The sequence below is a fragment of the Octodon degus genome, unplaced genomic scaffold (assembly GCF_000260255.1).
Source record: "Octodon degus isolate 3935 unplaced genomic scaffold, OctDeg1.0 scaffold00036, whole genome shotgun sequence".
Taxonomy (NCBI): domain Eukaryota; kingdom Metazoa; phylum Chordata; class Mammalia; order Rodentia; family Octodontidae; genus Octodon; species Octodon degus.
In genome coordinates this window covers 8538995-8555262 of record NW_004524612.1, presented here as the reverse complement: position 1 = coordinate 8555262, position 16268 = coordinate 8538995, and the positions used below count along the sequence as shown (strand labels likewise).

Here is a 16268-nt window from a genome sequence, read left to right as displayed (position 1 = left end):
AGGGCAAGGGCAAGTTCCACCGTGGCCAGCCCAGACCTGGGTACAGCCTGGAGGCTCCCAATCCACCAGCATCCCTGTCCCTAGTTCCTCCCGGTGAAATTTCGGGTGTTTCCATCTGGGAGGAGCCGAGGTGGGGGAGGCAGGCGGCCTTCCCCTCCCCCTGGCCCCTGACTCACACCCAGCTGGGCAGAACTCCTGGGGGTGGGGTGGGACACAAAGGGGAAAGTCAGGAGGGTCTATGGGAGTAAGCACAGAGTGACCTCACTGCCTGGCCTTGGTCTCTGTCCCCTCAGGTCTGGAGCAGGAAGTGGGCCTCAGAAGAGCCCTGAGCAGAGGGGGAAGGGCCACTGTTCAGGGCAGGGACCTGGCTGAGACAAGAGCCAGGCACAGGGAAGCCAGTCCAAGAAGGAGCATGAGGAAAAAGAAGGGGCTGCCGCTGGCATGGGGCAGCTGGTAGGGGTGCTGTTTGGATGCACCGGCTGTCATTTCCAAGAAGCTGGCCCAGGTTAAGGAAGTGACTTGTGAGCCAGAGATGGGGGCTAGACCAGGGCAGGAGCCAGGCTATGTGCAAATTAACCAACCACAAAAATGCAGAGCTTGCGGGCCTGGGCAATGTCCCCATTGCTGAGCTGGGGATTAAGGCCTTCAGAGGACTATAAGGGGGTCTCTCCTTGGGGAAGCAGTAAAAGAAATTGTGCCCCCTCTAGTGACAGATGAAAGAAAACCTCAGCTCCTGCTGGACTGGTAGAGCTTGGGGACCCTGCCCTGGCAGGGCTCACTGAGTGTGACGTTTCAGCCTTTGGGTCAGGTCTTCTCAGCATCTACAGCAAATAGCCCAGGTCCTGCCACCAACCCCTGCAGAAGAGGACATAAGGCGGGAAGTACCCTCATACCCTGCCAGAGGGGGTCAGCCATTGGTGGGGAGAGGAGCACCCTGTCCTCAGGGCGAAGTGGGAAGCGGAAAGAGAATGGGATCCAGAGAGCAGGAAGTGGCTGGGCCGTGTCTTACCTGGAGAACGTGTTGCGGGCATAGTGCATGATACTATCAAAATCATAGGTCTCCCCCAGGGACTCTACCTCCTGCACCTCCATCTTCAGGAAGTTATACTCCTGCCCTGCGAAGACCAAAAGAGAGTGTCGGGGGACGCAGGACGGGCCACTGTCCTCCTCATCTTTCTAGGGTCTCCGATGCCATGAGGGCCTGGGGAGCAGTCAAGGGAAATCTGGGGTCCTGTCCAACACAAGGCCAGTGAGTGGGGGGCTCCTGGGGAGAAGACACAAAGGAAGAAGTGAAGAGTAGAGGTAGCCTGGCAGACTGGAGGGGGGGGCGCAGGTAGAAAAACCCTTCAAGGATCGTATGGGGATGGGCAGAGTGCAGAGACAGCATAAAGTGAAGAACAAGGCCTAGGGCTGCACGCATGCGCAGCCCCAGCCTTGAAGCTGGCTGGATTCTGGCCAATCAGCATGGCCCTAACTGACCCCAGGACTTAAGGCAGCCCCCCAAATAGCACACAACTGATGGGGGGTGGTCCCTGAGCAGAGGCCTGCCGTGGGTCCTAGAGATAGGGCTGGAGCAGGAGTTGCACTGTACCTGGCTGGATGTTCTCGCGCACGATGGAGACGTGGCGGTCCCGGTCTGGTCTTGTGTGCTCATGCCAGAAGCCGATGACATGGCCCAATTCGTGGACCACGATGCCAAACTTGTCACAGTTCTTGCCAATGGAGATGGCCTGGGGTCCCCCTCCTCTGCGACCCACGTAGGAGCAGCACCTGGAGGGCGGGGCCAGCTCAGGGGGGCGGTCCCGAGCTGGGGGAGTGAATCCACTCAGGGGCCGGGCCAGGCTGCCTGGGCGGGGCAGCAGGGGAGCGGGAGGGGGTGGGGAGAGCCCTGATTGTGCGAAGCCCAGGCTGAGTGCTAGGGTCTAGGGCACAGCAACAGGAGAAGCCCTGCGGCAGGAAGGAATGGGATGACTTAGGACAGTGCTCAGTAAGGGGCAGCAGCAGTGCCCGGGGCAGAACTAGGTGGGATCAAGGAAGGTGCACAAGGCCCAGGGGTCCCTGCTCACCCGCAGGGACGATAGGTGAATACGATATAGCTGTCCTCATCTGTTCGCTCCAAGAAGGTGACACAGGTGTGTTTCTCCCAGTGCCTCATGGCCTGCCGGAAGACTGCCCTCTGGCTGCCTGTGAGGAAGAAGGAAGCCAGGCCGTCTTGGGGTCCAGGTGGCCCATCTCCACCCACTGCTACAGTGTCACAGCCATGCTGAGGGAACAGTGCAGGACAGGAACCCATGGACACAGAGACCCAAGGTCGCAAGGTCAGGGTTGGCTGCAGGCTGCACCTGGCGCCCCAGGACAGCACTCACCAGTGAAGTTTCCCCCAATGACAAAGGGGATGACGCCGTCAGGCCACACACGTTCTGGCCTGGATGTTGCTGCCCTCCGCCTGCGTGGCCTGCCCCTCCATCTCTCTGGGGTTTCCCTTGGAGGCCTCCCACTAGAGCTCTGGCAGTTGGGGGCAGAGGAATTTCCTGGAATTGAAAGAGCAAAACTTTGGCAGCAAGTGGGAAGCGGGTACAAAGTATAGCAGAGTGCTGTTACTTGTTAATTCCGAATGTGCCTGCTTGCTAAAATTTATTTGTAAGCCCAAATCAATATTCTTAGGGTTTCGGTCATCTGTGGGTATGTACAGAGCAGTAAAAATGTTGAGTGGTCTAACATGCCCCTTCCCAGCTGGGGCTAAACAAGGTGACGTTGTTAGTGTGTTTCTCCTCGCCTACTGCACATTCTTGAGGTATGCTAAGTGATGCTGCTTTTCCATTTTGCGCTTTCTTTTTATGATTGTCCTATTTAAAACCATTCCCCAGGTATAGTGGTAAATGCCTGTAATCCCAGTGCTCTGGGAAGCTGTGGCAGGAGGATTACAAATTAAGTCTACCCTGGGCAACTCAGTGACTCCTGTTTCAAAATAAAAAATAAAAGGGCTGAGGATGTAGCTCAGTATGAAGGCCCTGGCTTCAATCGTCAGTCCACAGTAAAGAACAAATAAGGCTAAAGACCTAGCTCGGTGAAAAGGCCTTCGGTTCATCTCCTGGGAGAGCAAACTATGAAAAAGAAAGAAAGAGGGAAGGGAAAGAAGGAGAGAGGGGAACAAGGGAAGGAGAAAAGAAAGAGAAAATGGCTTCTCTATATTGTCCTAAAATGTTTTATCCCAAGGGCAAGCAGACTGAGATGTGTTTTGCAGAGAAATATGTGCGTTAGATAAATTTATTCAGGCTAACTCAGTGTTCTTGGCTGTGAGTTCAATGTTAATGAATCCACTATGTATTAAAAAGTTGTCCTTAAATGAAACCCACATATAAAGTGATCATGTAGTGATCAGCTGACAAAAATGTTCCCAGAGGCTGGCTGGAGACTGCATTTGCCCCCAGGAGCAATGACGAATTCAGTGTTCACAGTGACTTTATGGAGTAAATAGTTCTATAGAACCATGAAGTTATGCCGTAACTATTCATAACTATCTCATATGGCAAGAACAGGCTACAACTGCAAAAGCAAACAGAGAAGACATTCACTTCCTAGGAACTATGGGACCATGGGACCTGAGATTTGGAATGTCCACTGCTGTCTAATTAAAACTTGATATCCACAAAGTATACAGAACCTTATGTGTTCTGGGTGTTTCTGAGATTCACGCTCTCATGTGACATGGGTGGGCATACATTATTACCTACATGGGACAAATGAAGAGGCAAAAGCCGAAGCTTTGCTTAAAGTCACCTGTTGCATAGGCAGCAGACTCTTCATGTGGGCTTCCCCTGTGCCATGCCTATAGTCCCCGCTAGGATCACCTAAGCCTTGCTTGTCACTAGGTCACCAAGTCACCCTCTGGAGCAAGCTGGCCGCTGGGCTAGCTGACCTTCATTCCCCAGGTTGCTGTGCCAGTATCCTCCCTCCTACTGAACAGGATGACTGCCTGACACAGTGGACTGTGCCCAGAGGAAACCCTGGGTGGGCAATAGGAGAACTCCCCTTGGGCAACACCGCAAGGGCACCACAAGGGCTCATGAGGCTACACTCCAAGACTTAGCATAGGGGTAACAAGCCTGGGCCTTCTGCACCTTCTATCCTGCACTTACTCTGCACAAGCACCATATGGGTTATCAGGTATCTGGGCCACCAGGGAAAAGAAAGACCTACTCCTGACTTTTTTTTTTTTTTTTTTTTTTTTTGCAGAACCGGGGATTGAACTCAGGTCCTTGCGCTTGCCAGGGAAGTGCTTATTCCACTGAGCCATCTCCCCGGCCCCTACTCCTGACTTTGAAGAACTCTGGGTCCAGCTGGGAGGATGGGAGATTGAAACAACTCATTTCCATATGGCATAGTGAGATACAACAATGTAGGCACAGAGCAGAAGGCTGGAAAATGGAGGTGTAGCATCACATCCAGGGGGCAGAAGGGCAGGTTCAGAAAGAAGCCCCTGAGATGGGCTCCAAAGGATGCACAGAAGCTTGTGAAGTGGGATCAGGAGACCATGGAGGGATTGCAATGTTGGGCACAGCATCTTGGATTAGGAAAGAACCCTTACTGACACCAATAAGCTACCTGATCTTGGGCAAGTCACTTTACTTCCATGGGGTTTCAAACAGGGATTGGGACAAAGGTCAGGACAGGGGTTGTCCTAATACAGACCTCTGAAGGTGGTAGAGGACTGTCAAGTTTAGCTTAATGCTTTTGAAAGAACTTTATAAGCCATAAGCAGAAAGGGTTTCAGCTCTTAGCTCTCACAGCTGTCCTCTCCTCTGGGGGAAAGGCCAGAGACACCCAAGAGAAGACAGCCCCCTGCACTGGGTTCAAGTCCATGGGCTCTGTCCTAGGAGGGCATGGCTGGGAGAAGGGAATGGGTTCCCTGTTTCTCCACGTCTGGAACTCATTTCTGGGACACAGAGGGCTGGCCCATCCCCAGTGTACCTGCAGTTTTATTTATGGATGATCTACAGGCTGTATGCTGTCTGAGATTTGCAGCCCGCAGCACCTGGAAGGCCCTCAAGTCCTCCTCGTCCAAGGCAATGTCCCCAAGAAAGGCAGCTGGAGAAAAACAAAAGAGGCCAGGGGCTGAGTTAATCCTCTTACCTGGACTAGACATACTGTGCTCACAGCCCTAGCCCCCTGGGCACATGTCCCCTGTCCCCGTAGCAACCCTGCCCTCAAATGCCACTGGCAGAAGAAAGGCAGTAAGGGATCAGCTTTTGAATCTCTTGGGAGATCATGCTCACTTTCTAGTTGAAATTCAAGCAAAAGCAGGACATGGTGGCATGTGTCTATAGTTCCAGCTACTCAGGCAGCTGAGGCCACTTGAGCCCAGGAGTTGAAGGCCAGCCTGGGCAGCACAGTTATGCTGTCACTTAAAAAATAAAATCCCAGCCAAGCAGATACCCAGCCCCTACCAGGCCATGAGCTCCAGAAGACACAGCTGTGTCATTTCTTCCATCATTTTTCAGCAAATACTTAGCACTTACTGTGGTTACATGCGCCACCAATGATTAGCAACGTGGAAGAGCTCCCTGCAACTAAGGAGCTGAGCTTCAGCAGTACTCAAGGAAACAAATACTGACTTAGAGAATTCCAGAAAGTGGCAAGGCTCTGAAGAAAATAAAAAGGGATAAGGTGACAGAGGGCCTCTGCTATGGTTTGAGAAATGTTCTCAAAGGTCCTGTGTTACAGGGGTGGTCTCATGGGGTGATATCCCTGGGAGATGCTGTGGACCTTCACAAAGTAGCATCTCATGGGCAGTCTTCATGTAACTGAGGGCTTAGCCTTGAAGGGGGCCATGGGACCCCAGCACCTTCCTCTACTCTTGCCATCCTGGGTGATGAGGTAAGTGGTTTATCTCTGCTGAGGACTCATGTTATGGTGTAGTGTGCTGCCTCATCAAAACAATGCCCCCATCTGCTATCTTGCACTGGAAACTTCAGGATTGAGAGCCAAAATAACCCTTTCCTCTTTCTAAGTCAATGGTCCCAGGTATTTTGTCACAGTCACAGAAAGCTAACACAGCCTTGTGTTCCCATAACCTTGGTGCTCTGCTGAACATGTTGTGTGCACACAGTAAATGCCATTTCAGTCAGATCACGGGGAGGATCTGAAGGAAACTGCCTCAGATGTCTATGAGTGGTGCTGAGACTGGGCACAGGCCAGGTAACACATTGGGGCACTTCCCAGCTAGCAGGAAAAGACTCCCAGCACTGGCCCGGAGGAGAGGCGTTTGTGCAGATGAGCTGAGCAACCTGTGTTCTTTCCAACCATTCGCAGCAAAGGAGGCACAGCCATAGAGTTGGTGCTTGAAAGGAGCCCAGATGTGAGCTTCATGCCAGGCTGGGCTGGGGAGGGCAGCATGCTGAGCTGGAGATGGATCAGGATCAGCTTCCCCTCCCCGCAGCCCCGTCCTTAATGACATCTGGTTCTCATCCCCCAGAGCACTGATAGGCCAGGCGGTGGGCATTACACCAACTTGTTTTAACCTTGAGGCCTCACACACAGGTTTCTCCGCCCCAGTTGGCCTCATAGGGGAGGGTATGGTCATACAGTGACAGCCACACCCAGGCTTTCAAATGTAGAGCCATTGAGATGAGGCATTTGTCCCTCCCAGGGCTTTTGGGTAGAAGGCTCTTGATAGCTGAATGAATGGAGTGCTGTACTAATAGTTTCCTGGCTTGATACTAGAATTGGTCTCGCAGGCTACTGCCCCAAATAAGGGATGTGAATGGAGCACAGAGATGCACACCTGACCAGACAAGATACACAGCAAGGTGGGAGGGGATAATCTAGATCAACAGTCACCTTGCCAATCTTCCCTTGGAGAAACTGAGACCCAGATAGGAACTGGCTGAACTGAGACCACACTGCTAGCCAACAGGAAAGGCTTGATTTATAACTCAGGCCTTTCCATTCCCAGGCCAGTGATGACCACACTCCAGCTCATTACTTCTCTAGAACCCATATTATAAATATATATACACAAAAATAGACACTCAGCCAGACACAGATCCACAAAAAATACTCACACAGTCCCAGACGGTCCTAAAAACACACACACAGGCACAAGCTCCCACACACTCAAAGCAGCGGCAAGCTCTGAACTCATTAAACCAATAATAGTAGGGATAATGACAACTTATGTAAATGTCTGTTGGGATTTACAGAGTGCTTTCCAGTTGACAAGGTGCTCTCACATTAATGAGTTCATTTAATCCCCACCCGCCCACAGCAAGCCCAGCACAGTGAGCCATACTCTCCCCTGAAGCTCTCGCCTAGGGATGTCCATTACAAACACTCGGAGAGATAAACTCCTGACCAGAGGTCAGTCACCTCCCTATCAGACATCAGAACTCTTGGGCCTAAGAGGGTAAATGACGTGCTCAGCATCACTAGCCTGTAACTGGTCCAGTATCACCTCCACCCCATGAGAAAGCTGCCTCCCTTGCGCCACCACCCTCTGAGGTCTTTGCTTACAGGGCCTGATGAGACAGGAACAGAGGATGCTTCTCAGCTGACATGCAAGAGTGGCTTTAGTGAGGATTCAGAATAGGGGGTATGCTCCGGGATATGGGGGTGGATCAAGAAAAATATTTGTACATGTTCAGTACAGGTACATTTCTGAGTCTTGGTTGGTTGAATCTGTGGATGTTGGTCCTGGATACGTGTGCATGTGTGGCTGGACTTCTAGATTATCTAGATTATGTAGTTCAAGGTTTTTGGTGTCAGACCTGTCTGAGCCCCAACTCAGGTAATGCTACCTGAAAAGTCACATAAACTCTTCTAAACCCCAATTTTCTCCTATATAAAGGAGTCCTGATACTAGCATCAATCTCCTAGGGCTACTGCTAAAAAAGCTTGTAAACGGAGCACTGGGCCTGGAGCGCTGTAAGCACCCCCTAAGTGACCACTTCAGTATCACCTCGGGGTCAATCCCAATCACAGAAGCTCTAAGTCTGCTCTGTATCTTCCTGGTTCCCCCACACTCACTTACCAGTTGAGGGGAACCCAATGGCAGCGGCTACAGAGCCCTGTTGGCCTGTGGGACCAGGGCGGGAGCAGGCAGAAGGCAGAGGCCTTGCTGAGTTCAGCCCCAAGCGGGCGTCCTGTGGTGGGGATGTCATGGCTGAAGAATGCGTGGGAATGGCATGGGGGTGGGGTGGGGTGGGCAGGAGAGCCTGGAGGCCAGGAGCGAGGCCTAAGGGCCTGCCCTTTGAAGATCCCACCCAGAGGAAGCTGGGAAATCTCGATGAGGTAGTCCCAAGGTCATGGTCAGAATCAGGGTCAGAGTTATGATCAGGATCAGGGCAGTAGTTGTTTTCCACATAGAATCAAAACGTTTTTGTTTTGTTTTCCAGCTGTAAACCAGCCAGGAGCACTCGTGGCAGCTCCACAGCCAGGCCCAGAACAGGAAGAGAAAGAGCCACATCTGTGAACCTGGGCCTGGGGACGACCTTTGTCCCTGGGTCAGTCTCTGGACTCTGAATCCCCTCACCCAGGGCATGGCAAGGCCTCCCCTTTAGAGGGGGTAGGGAGCACAGTCTGGCTGGTATGACAGGGCAGACACATGTCCCCTTGCATAAATGCAGGCTTCTAGCGGGGGAGGACACATGTGAGGCCCTGCAACATGTGAATGGGCTTAACCACATGTCCACTTACACATAGGTGAACACTTGTACTCTCACACAGTTGTCAAATGCCCACAGGTGAACCAACTGCCACAAAGCAAGAGCACACCCACAAGAATGTGCAACACCAACCACCCACTCTGCTGTGCAAAGTGTGTTTCAAACACATGAAGGTGGCCTGGCACTCACAGGCCACACTCCAGAAAGGAAATGGAGAGCAGAATGTGCCTGCGTGCCTTGCTGAACAACCAAGCAGGCAAAGGAGCGCGAAGACAGCTGAACCACCTGCAGATCCTTTCTCATGAGGGCCTCAGCAGCTTTAAGAGTGGCCCATGATACTCTCATCCTCTTCTTTTCCTTCAATATTTTCTCCCAAATATCTGGAGAAACAGGTTTTGTTTTTGTTTTGCTTTTGCAATACTAGGAATTGAACCCATGGCTTTCCCACTTAGTAACATCTCCAGTCCCTTTATTTATTTGTTTGTTTCTTTCTTTCTTTATTAAGACAAGGTCTCTCTAAGTGGCTAAGTCGTCCAACCTGAGCTTGAACTTGTGATCCTCCTGCCTCAACCTCCAAGAGTTCTCGGTGGTATTACAGGCATGTGCCACCATCCTTGGCTAAGAAAAGCAGAATTGCTAAGAGATCAGTGAGAAATCTCACGGATCCCTCTCCGTCTAGAGCACAGGGAGACGCTAAGTGTTTTCCTTCTCCCTACGGGCACCTAAAAGAGAGGGTGACTCAGGAAACAGGGGCCTAGGTGGGTGGGGTGACTCACTCTGAATGTCTGGAAGGGGGAATGTGGTTTGGTGAGACAAGAGATTGTGCTCAGCTTCCACAGCCTGTATCCTTCAAGGTCCCTAAAGGCCAAGTGTGCACCAAGAGGCCCCCAAGGTAAGGATGTCAACCAATGCTCCAGCAGATCTCTGCATTGCTGGCTGAGAGAAGGTGGAAGCAAGGGTCTTTCAGGCTCATGTGCTTCTCTGTCTGTGGTGTCCACTGTGTCCTAACTCCCACCCCCAAGGTCTCTCCAATGGTCCCTGGCAAAATTGACACTCTCAGGGAAGACCTCATCTACAGCTCAGCATCCCAGCACATGGAAAATCCAGATGCCTCAAAATTTCCCTCTAGAGGGCAGGCTTGATGGGATGCCTCTGAGCACAGCAACAAACCAGCCTGGCTTCGCACCCACTGCTCTGGTCTTGCCTGGAAGGTCCAGATCTTCCCCCAGAGAATCAATGGGCTTAATTTTGCCCTTACTGCAAAAGTAACCATAGCTCCAACAGTAATGGCCATGGATGACTTCAAATGATGGCTTGGCCAGCCTTGCAGCAATATGAGCCATCTCAGGTAAGAGGGACAATCAAAGGGACACTTGGAGAAGGCCCTGGATACACAGGTGGGCAGGAAGACAGGAGACAGCTGGAGAAGAAACTAAACAACCAAAGGAAGCAGAGACGGGAGCCTGCCATGGTTACCTCCAGCAGCAGGCCAGCCTCAGCAGTCGGTGTGTGTGTGTGTGTGTGTGCGTGTGTGCGCGCACGCATTTGTGTCTATTCAAGTTTCCTCCAAGGATGGCCCACAGGCTTGAGCATCAGTTATACCCAAGGAGCCTGATGTGACCTTGAAGCTTGGCCTTGTCAGGCTCTCAGGCCCTCTTAGCCACTCCAGGGCCTGACCCTGCTCTCCACCAGTTCTCACTTCACCCTGTTGGAGAGCTTTCTCCAGAAGATTTGTTTGAAGTTCCAACTCAGCCAGCCCCACCCAGCATGAAATCTGACACTAGGGAGAGAGCCCTCAACCTCCCTGCTCCCCAAATCACTCCCATCAGCATGGCTTCCTACAGTCTTTGAGGCCTTGCCCCTGCTCTCCTCCTCCAGGAAGACCCCACAAACCATGCTAGCCCTCTAGGATCACTCTGCTCCTGCCACCCTCACCACTAAGGTGGTAAAGAGAACAAAGGGCACCCTACCCTCCTGTGTGGTACTTCACACATCTCAGTTTATGCAGGGAGGGGGGTTATCTGTGTGCCTGTGGGCCCCTTGTGGACTGTGAGCTCCTGCCTGGCACCTCTGTGTACCTCCTACAACATCAAGGATAGGGCTGGGGCCTGTCAGGCTCCCATAAACTGCAAATCATCTCAGCGAATAGATGAATGACAAAAAGACAGGGTGAGGAGACATTAGTTTTTCCTAAGCACCAAGCCAATAAACAAACAAACAAACAAATAAATAAATATCACTGAGTGTGGTGGCACATGCCTGTAATCCTAACACTCCTAGAGGCTGAGGTAAGAGCATCAACTTGAGTTCAAGGCCAACCTGGGCTACATAGTGAGTTCAAAACCACTTTGAACTATAGAGTGAGGGGGCTGGCCAAATAGCTCGGCGGATTAAATCGCAGACACAGGGTCCCGTTTGATCAGCACCCCCGGGGCACACATAATCCCAGGTCTTGGAAGGCTGTAAACAGGCGGATCACTATGAGTCCGATCTAGTAGTGAGGCCCTGAACACCCTGGTAGTAGTAGGTAGTAGTAAACCCTTCCCTGAAAAAAAAAATACAAAAAAACTACAGAGACCCTGTCTCAAAACAAAACAAAAGAAACCATCAAGTCCACATCCCCTCAAAAAAGAAAAAAGGGAAAGAAAAATTGACAGAGGCACAGAACACAGAGGAAGACAGCCCACATTTATTTAGGCCTGGGTGCTAAATGCTAATAAATCTCTTACATGTTCTCAGATTTGGTCTTCACCTTCTATGAAGAGAAGCCTCACTCATCCCACAGGTGAGAAACTGACATTCAGAGAGGAGGGCTAATGGGTCTGGATTTGAAAGCTAGCACCACCTGCCTCCAGAGTCCATGCGCCATGCACTGTCCACTCTGCCTCTTGCCTACCCAGTCAGAGAGATGACAGCTCATGTCCTGATTTGCCCACACCCAGTAGGTGTGGAGGAGGAAGGGCCGAGAGATATGGCTTTTCCTGTCTGTGACCAGGCCAACCAAAGAGGGAGTGAGAACAAGGAGAGTCCCTCACCATATCCTCATGACCAGGACTATAGTGTCCTCCCCCAGCACCTGGTGTCTAGTTCTAGGAACCAGGACTCTGCTCCTGGCTCTGGCTACTTGGGGACAGGTTGAAGTTAGAGGCAGGAGGTCCAGGAAAAGTTCTGACATTCTTGTCTCCTGTGTATCCCAGGCAGCCTGCTCAGGCCTGAGTGCCTGGCCATCTGGTCATTCCAGGGACAGGACCCTTCTGGTCCTAGCAGGAATGAAAGACTTACATAAAGAACACACACACACACACACACACACACACACACACACAGCGCCTGCATGCATGCACGCACACACAGGGGACATGAACTGAGTGGCCTCTGGTGTCTGTAACCTGAAAGGGCTGATGTAGAGTATCTGAGTTTTCTTTGTGTCCCCTTTTCCACCCAACTTGGCCTTGGCAGGGTCCTGGCACACTGGGGTATAGGTAAGACCCCTCCTGGGTTGGCTTCTCTGACTTTGACAGCTGCCTCCTGAGCCCCAGAAAGCTGCTGCTGCTGCTGCTGCTGCTGCTGCTGCTGCTGCTGCTGCTGCTGCTGCTGCTGCTGCTGCTGCTGCTGCTGCTGCTGCTGCTGCTGCTGCTTGTTGCTGCTGCTTGCTGCTGCTACTGTTGCCGCTTGCTAGGATCTCAGAATCCCAGGATACCACAGAGCAAGGGCTCAGGAGACCCCATGGAGTACTTTCTTCCCTGGCTGGGCTGAGGTGGCTACAGGGCAATCTTTTCCCAGGAGTTGCAGGCCTGGGGAAACCAACCTAGACAGATGTGCAGACCCAGGACAGACAGGCTAGCAAATGCCGGTGCTCATCGGAGCAGGAGGGAAGGACACACACACACACACACACACACACACGGAGTTTGGCCAGAAAAGTTTCCTGCAGAAGGAAAAGCCTCCTTGCCCGCCTGCAGGATTCTCTGGGATCTGGGGAGTTTTGCCCAGGAATCCTCTAGGAAAAGCAAGAAGCAGAGCGGCAGCTTCCACCCAGCGCAGCAAAACTTCAGTCCTAAAAGTCCCCCAAACTTCCCCCCTCCCTCTCTCCCTCGGTCTTTTGTTCCCCACTGCATTGCCAACCAGGCAGCTCCCAGCTTCCCACACTGGACTGTCCTCCCCCAACCCCAAACCCGAGCCGGCCCGCACCACCTCCAGTCTGGCCGGCCCGCGCCCCAGCCGCCCTTGGGGTGGGGGGCCTGGGGGCCGAGAGGCGCTTACCCGCCTTGCAAGGGTCTTTGTAGTTGAGGGGCTCCGGGGCGTCTTCCTCGCCCAGATCGTAGGTATAGTCGGCCAGGTCTAGCAGCCGGCCAGGGCGCGCCAGCAGAAGCAGCAGGAGCCCCAGCAGCAGCGGGCGGGCCACGCCGGGCATGCTGGCGGGCGGCGGCTGCGACGGTCGCGCCCGGACGCGGGAGCGGGCGACGGGGAAGCGGAGCCCTGGCGGCGAGGGGAGGCGCTCGGCGGCCTGCGCTGCCCCCGCGTCGCTACCTCTCCCCTTCCCGGCTTCCTGTCTCCCGCCCCCCGCTCGGCCGCAGCTCGCACTCGCCCAGCGCCCCGCGGCTCCCTCGCCCTTCCCTGTCCCGCTCCCTTTCTCTCGCGCCCGCCCTCTCGCCCGCTCCCCCAGCCCCCTTTAAGGGAAATGAGCTCGCTGGAGGGCGGGTTTTCGCCCAGCTCGGCCCCCCTCGGGGCCGGGACTGTGCTCGGCTGGGCCGGGACGCGCGCCAGCCCGGGCGGGGAGGGCGCGGAGCCGCGCCGCCCGCCGGGAGGGGCTCCGGGCCGGGGAGGGGGCGCCGGCGCTGAGGTGCCGGTCCGGGCGGCCAACACTCCCGCCGGGGGCCCCCTAGTGGCTGCTGTCCCCGCGGGCGCCGGCCCGAGCCGCTCTGGGCGGCGGGACACGCTGTCAGGCTAGTCGCGCCGACCCTGCCTCTCGTTCCATCGTCTGCGACTGGCGTCTTAGCCTGCGTCTCCTCGCTGCCTCGCTCGCTCTCTCCCTTCTCACTCTAGGTATCTCTCTGTCTTTCAGTCTCTCTCGCTATCTCTGTCTCTGTCCCTTCAAGCTGACAAGCCACTGGAGGGCGCCTAACGCCCGTGGATGTCTCTGGGGTCCCCAGCGAGGACGCTGCCCCTTAGTGCCTCAATTGGGCGGACGGAATCCCCAGCACTCTGCTGCAGAGGGAACGTGGCAAAGCCCCTCAGCTTCCCCAAAGCCCTCCCTGCCCTTTTGCGAGCCCCCACCAAGAGCAAAACTGAGCAGGTGTCGGAAGAGAGGTTTGATCCTTTGTTTTTTAAACAAGCTGCTTTTATTCTTTTGTGGTAGGAGTCCCCTGGCCCAAGGAAGCTGCCTCTCCTCCATCCCCACCCACCCTCTCCGGCAGCTGTCTTCCTCCAGTCAGCCCTTTTCCTTTGGCAGGACCCTGTCTGCAAAAGCCCCTGTGCAGGAGATCTTCCCTCTTCACTGTGGCTCCCACTGACGCTGCGAAGCAAAGGAATGTTGTTTATCTGGGGAGGGAGAGGAACTGGGGAGCCATCCACCCCCTGCAGCAGGGGCACGAGCTGTGAGCCTTCCCTTCCGAGTTCCCCGGACCGCCCGCACTGGGAGTTTGATTGGTTGACACAGCAGGTGGCCCAAGCCCTCCCCTGTACTTTTCGGGTGCCCTGGCAGCCGCACCTGCTCACCCTCGGATCTAGATGTAGTAGAGAGGAAGCTCTCCGCACAAGGTGCGCACGGCGAGGCCCAGGAAAGCCAGATCTTCTCCCTGGGAGGCTGCAGAGCCCTCTTCATGTTTCTCCTCCCCACCCGGCCTAGAGCCAGGTGCCATGGGCTTGCCCTGGAAAGAGCACGGACTCTGGAGTCTGAGTTTCAACCTCCCCTGCAGCTCTTATTGTGAGACACACATCACCCAACCTCTGAGAGCCTTAGCATGCCAGAATCAGAAGCCACAGGTGGAATGGGACAGTATGGCCGTTAGTGTAGAGAGGGCACGCACCTGACAGGCCCTGAGAAGCTGTGCTTTGCAGGTGACAAAGAGCCATCGTCTCAAATACTTCGTACCCCTGGGGGGAAGACAGCTCACTCCTTTTACCCTGACACCCACCTGTAAGTTCTGGAATTTTCTAGCAAGAGCCTCAAGACTAGGCATGCTCTCTGGAGCCATCTTCATGACGTAGCAGCAGGTTCCCGGGGCAGGCTTATAGGTAGTCAGGAGCTGGGCATGGAATGCTAGAGGTCATTCTGGGAGCCCCCCTTTCCCCCCGCAATCCAGTCCTCAGCCAGCTCTCTAGGTTGGGTATGGAGTCACATTAGAGTCTGGATTCAGGCAGCCTGGGGAAGCCAAAAGAACTAAGGGATGGGGAGATGGGTGCTATGAAGTGGCCCCACTGGGCACCTCTAGAAAGGTCTTGTCATTGGCCCCAAAGTCAGGAGGTCCAGGCATACCCACCCGCTGGTAGTCATACACAACCATGCCCGTGGAGCCAATGAAGAAGGTTGCAGTGGTACCCATGTGTTCACTCAGGGCCAGGCGTTGCTGGGCTTCCGGTGCCCCAATGCTCATCTCAAGAACCTAAGTGAGGACAGAATGGTGCCTGGCAGTCCTCTTTGCCCTCTCAGCCTTGCTGCGCCTATGCCCACCCTCATCTCCTTTACTGAAATGGAATTTCTTCTTTCTGGAGAGCTGGGAGAGGTGAGTAGAACCAGGTGCTGGAGGAAACAGGTTGTCACATTGTGGAGCAGGGTTGCCATGCTGTTCCTGCCTCTATCTTCCCAAGCTATGCGACAGAGTAGTCCTGCCATTCCCTAGTGGTTTCCTCCTGCCTAGCCCTCCCAGCCCTCTGTGTGGCATTCCGTGCCCACTGCCCACCCCATCCCAGGCCTGCTCACCATCTCAGTGTGCTTCTGGCTCATGTGAAGACCCATAAGCAGGGCCCCCACAATCACCACCACCACAAGGACCACCACCACGACCACGATGAGAAGGCGCTTGAGGTGCACAGGGCAGCAGGGGATGCGGAACTGGCCCCGGGGTGCTGCTGAATAGTCCTGACCAGATGGGGCAACCAGAGAGATAAGTGTGAGATCCATCCCACCCAGCCCCACTATGTGCCCCCCTGCCCACTGTTCACCCCCTCCTGTCCCTGTACAAGCTGGACACCCTACCAGCCCCTCTTAGGGATATAGCCAGTGCTATGGACATAGAGAAAACCTCAGGAGATCAGAGAAAGCTTCTTGGAGGGGGCAGCCTATATTCTAACAAGCCCATAGTTGCTCAGAAGCGAAGTCCTTGGTGTCTCCATCCTAACTTGGCCCAGTACACACACACACACACACACACACACACACACACACACTCACTCACTCACCGGTGGGCTCTCCATCAAGACCTCTTTGCTGCCCACATCCATCTTGTTGTAGGTTCACTCCTCTCTGTATCTTTCAGGTGTGATCAAGATCTTATATGTGTCCACAGGGAGGGGACAGAGGTGAAGGACCGGGTCTCCTGTGTGCCAGCCAAGCCCTTGGCTTTGAAGCCTGTTTGTTCCTGGCTCTCCAGAGCCAAGGCCCTG

At 54.1% G+C, this 16268-nt stretch overlaps 2 protein-coding genes across 5 annotated transcripts in view; both read right to left on the bottom strand.

Moving 5' to 3' along the window:
* Positions 1 to 13382, bottom strand: part of Bmp1 (bone morphogenetic protein 1) — a 40960-nt gene extending 27578 nt beyond the window's left edge. Inside the window, exons 1-6 of one of the 3 annotated variants that reach the window (XM_023714614.1) lie at positions 12927 to 13382; positions 4972 to 5088; positions 2367 to 2531; positions 2067 to 2184; positions 1592 to 1770; positions 1010 to 1115 (exon numbers count right to left, since the gene is read on the bottom strand). In XM_023714614.1, the coding sequence (XP_023570382.1) occupies positions 1010 to 1115; positions 1592 to 1770; positions 2067 to 2184; positions 2367 to 2531; positions 4972 to 5088; positions 12927 to 13077 (836 nt within the window). In that variant the 5' untranslated portion in view covers positions 13078 to 13382. Of the gene's footprint in view, positions 1 to 1009; positions 1116 to 1591; positions 1808 to 2066; positions 2185 to 2366; positions 2532 to 4971; positions 5089 to 12926 lie in introns of those variants that run through there. The other 2 variants (XM_004630645.2, XM_023714613.1) reach the window with 2 other exon arrangements.
* A 604-nt stretch (positions 13383 to 13986) lies between these two features.
* Positions 13987 to 16268, bottom strand: Sftpc (surfactant protein C). Of its 2 annotated transcripts, none has more exons than XM_023714699.1 (6): positions 16065 to 16268; positions 15586 to 15744; positions 15146 to 15268; positions 14801 to 14911; positions 14374 to 14533; positions 13987 to 14178 (listed from the first exon to the last, which is right to left on the bottom strand). In XM_023714699.1, exons 1-5 carry the CDS (start codon positions 16104 to 16106, stop codon positions 14390 to 14392), a joined length of 579 nt encoding a protein of 192 aa, XP_023570467.1. In that variant the 5' UTR covers positions 16107 to 16268; the 3' UTR covers positions 13987 to 14178; positions 14374 to 14389. The 2 variants fall into 2 exon arrangements, with proteins under 2 accessions (XP_023570467.1, XP_004630700.1); XM_004630643.3 differs by having other exon boundaries at positions 14382 to 14533.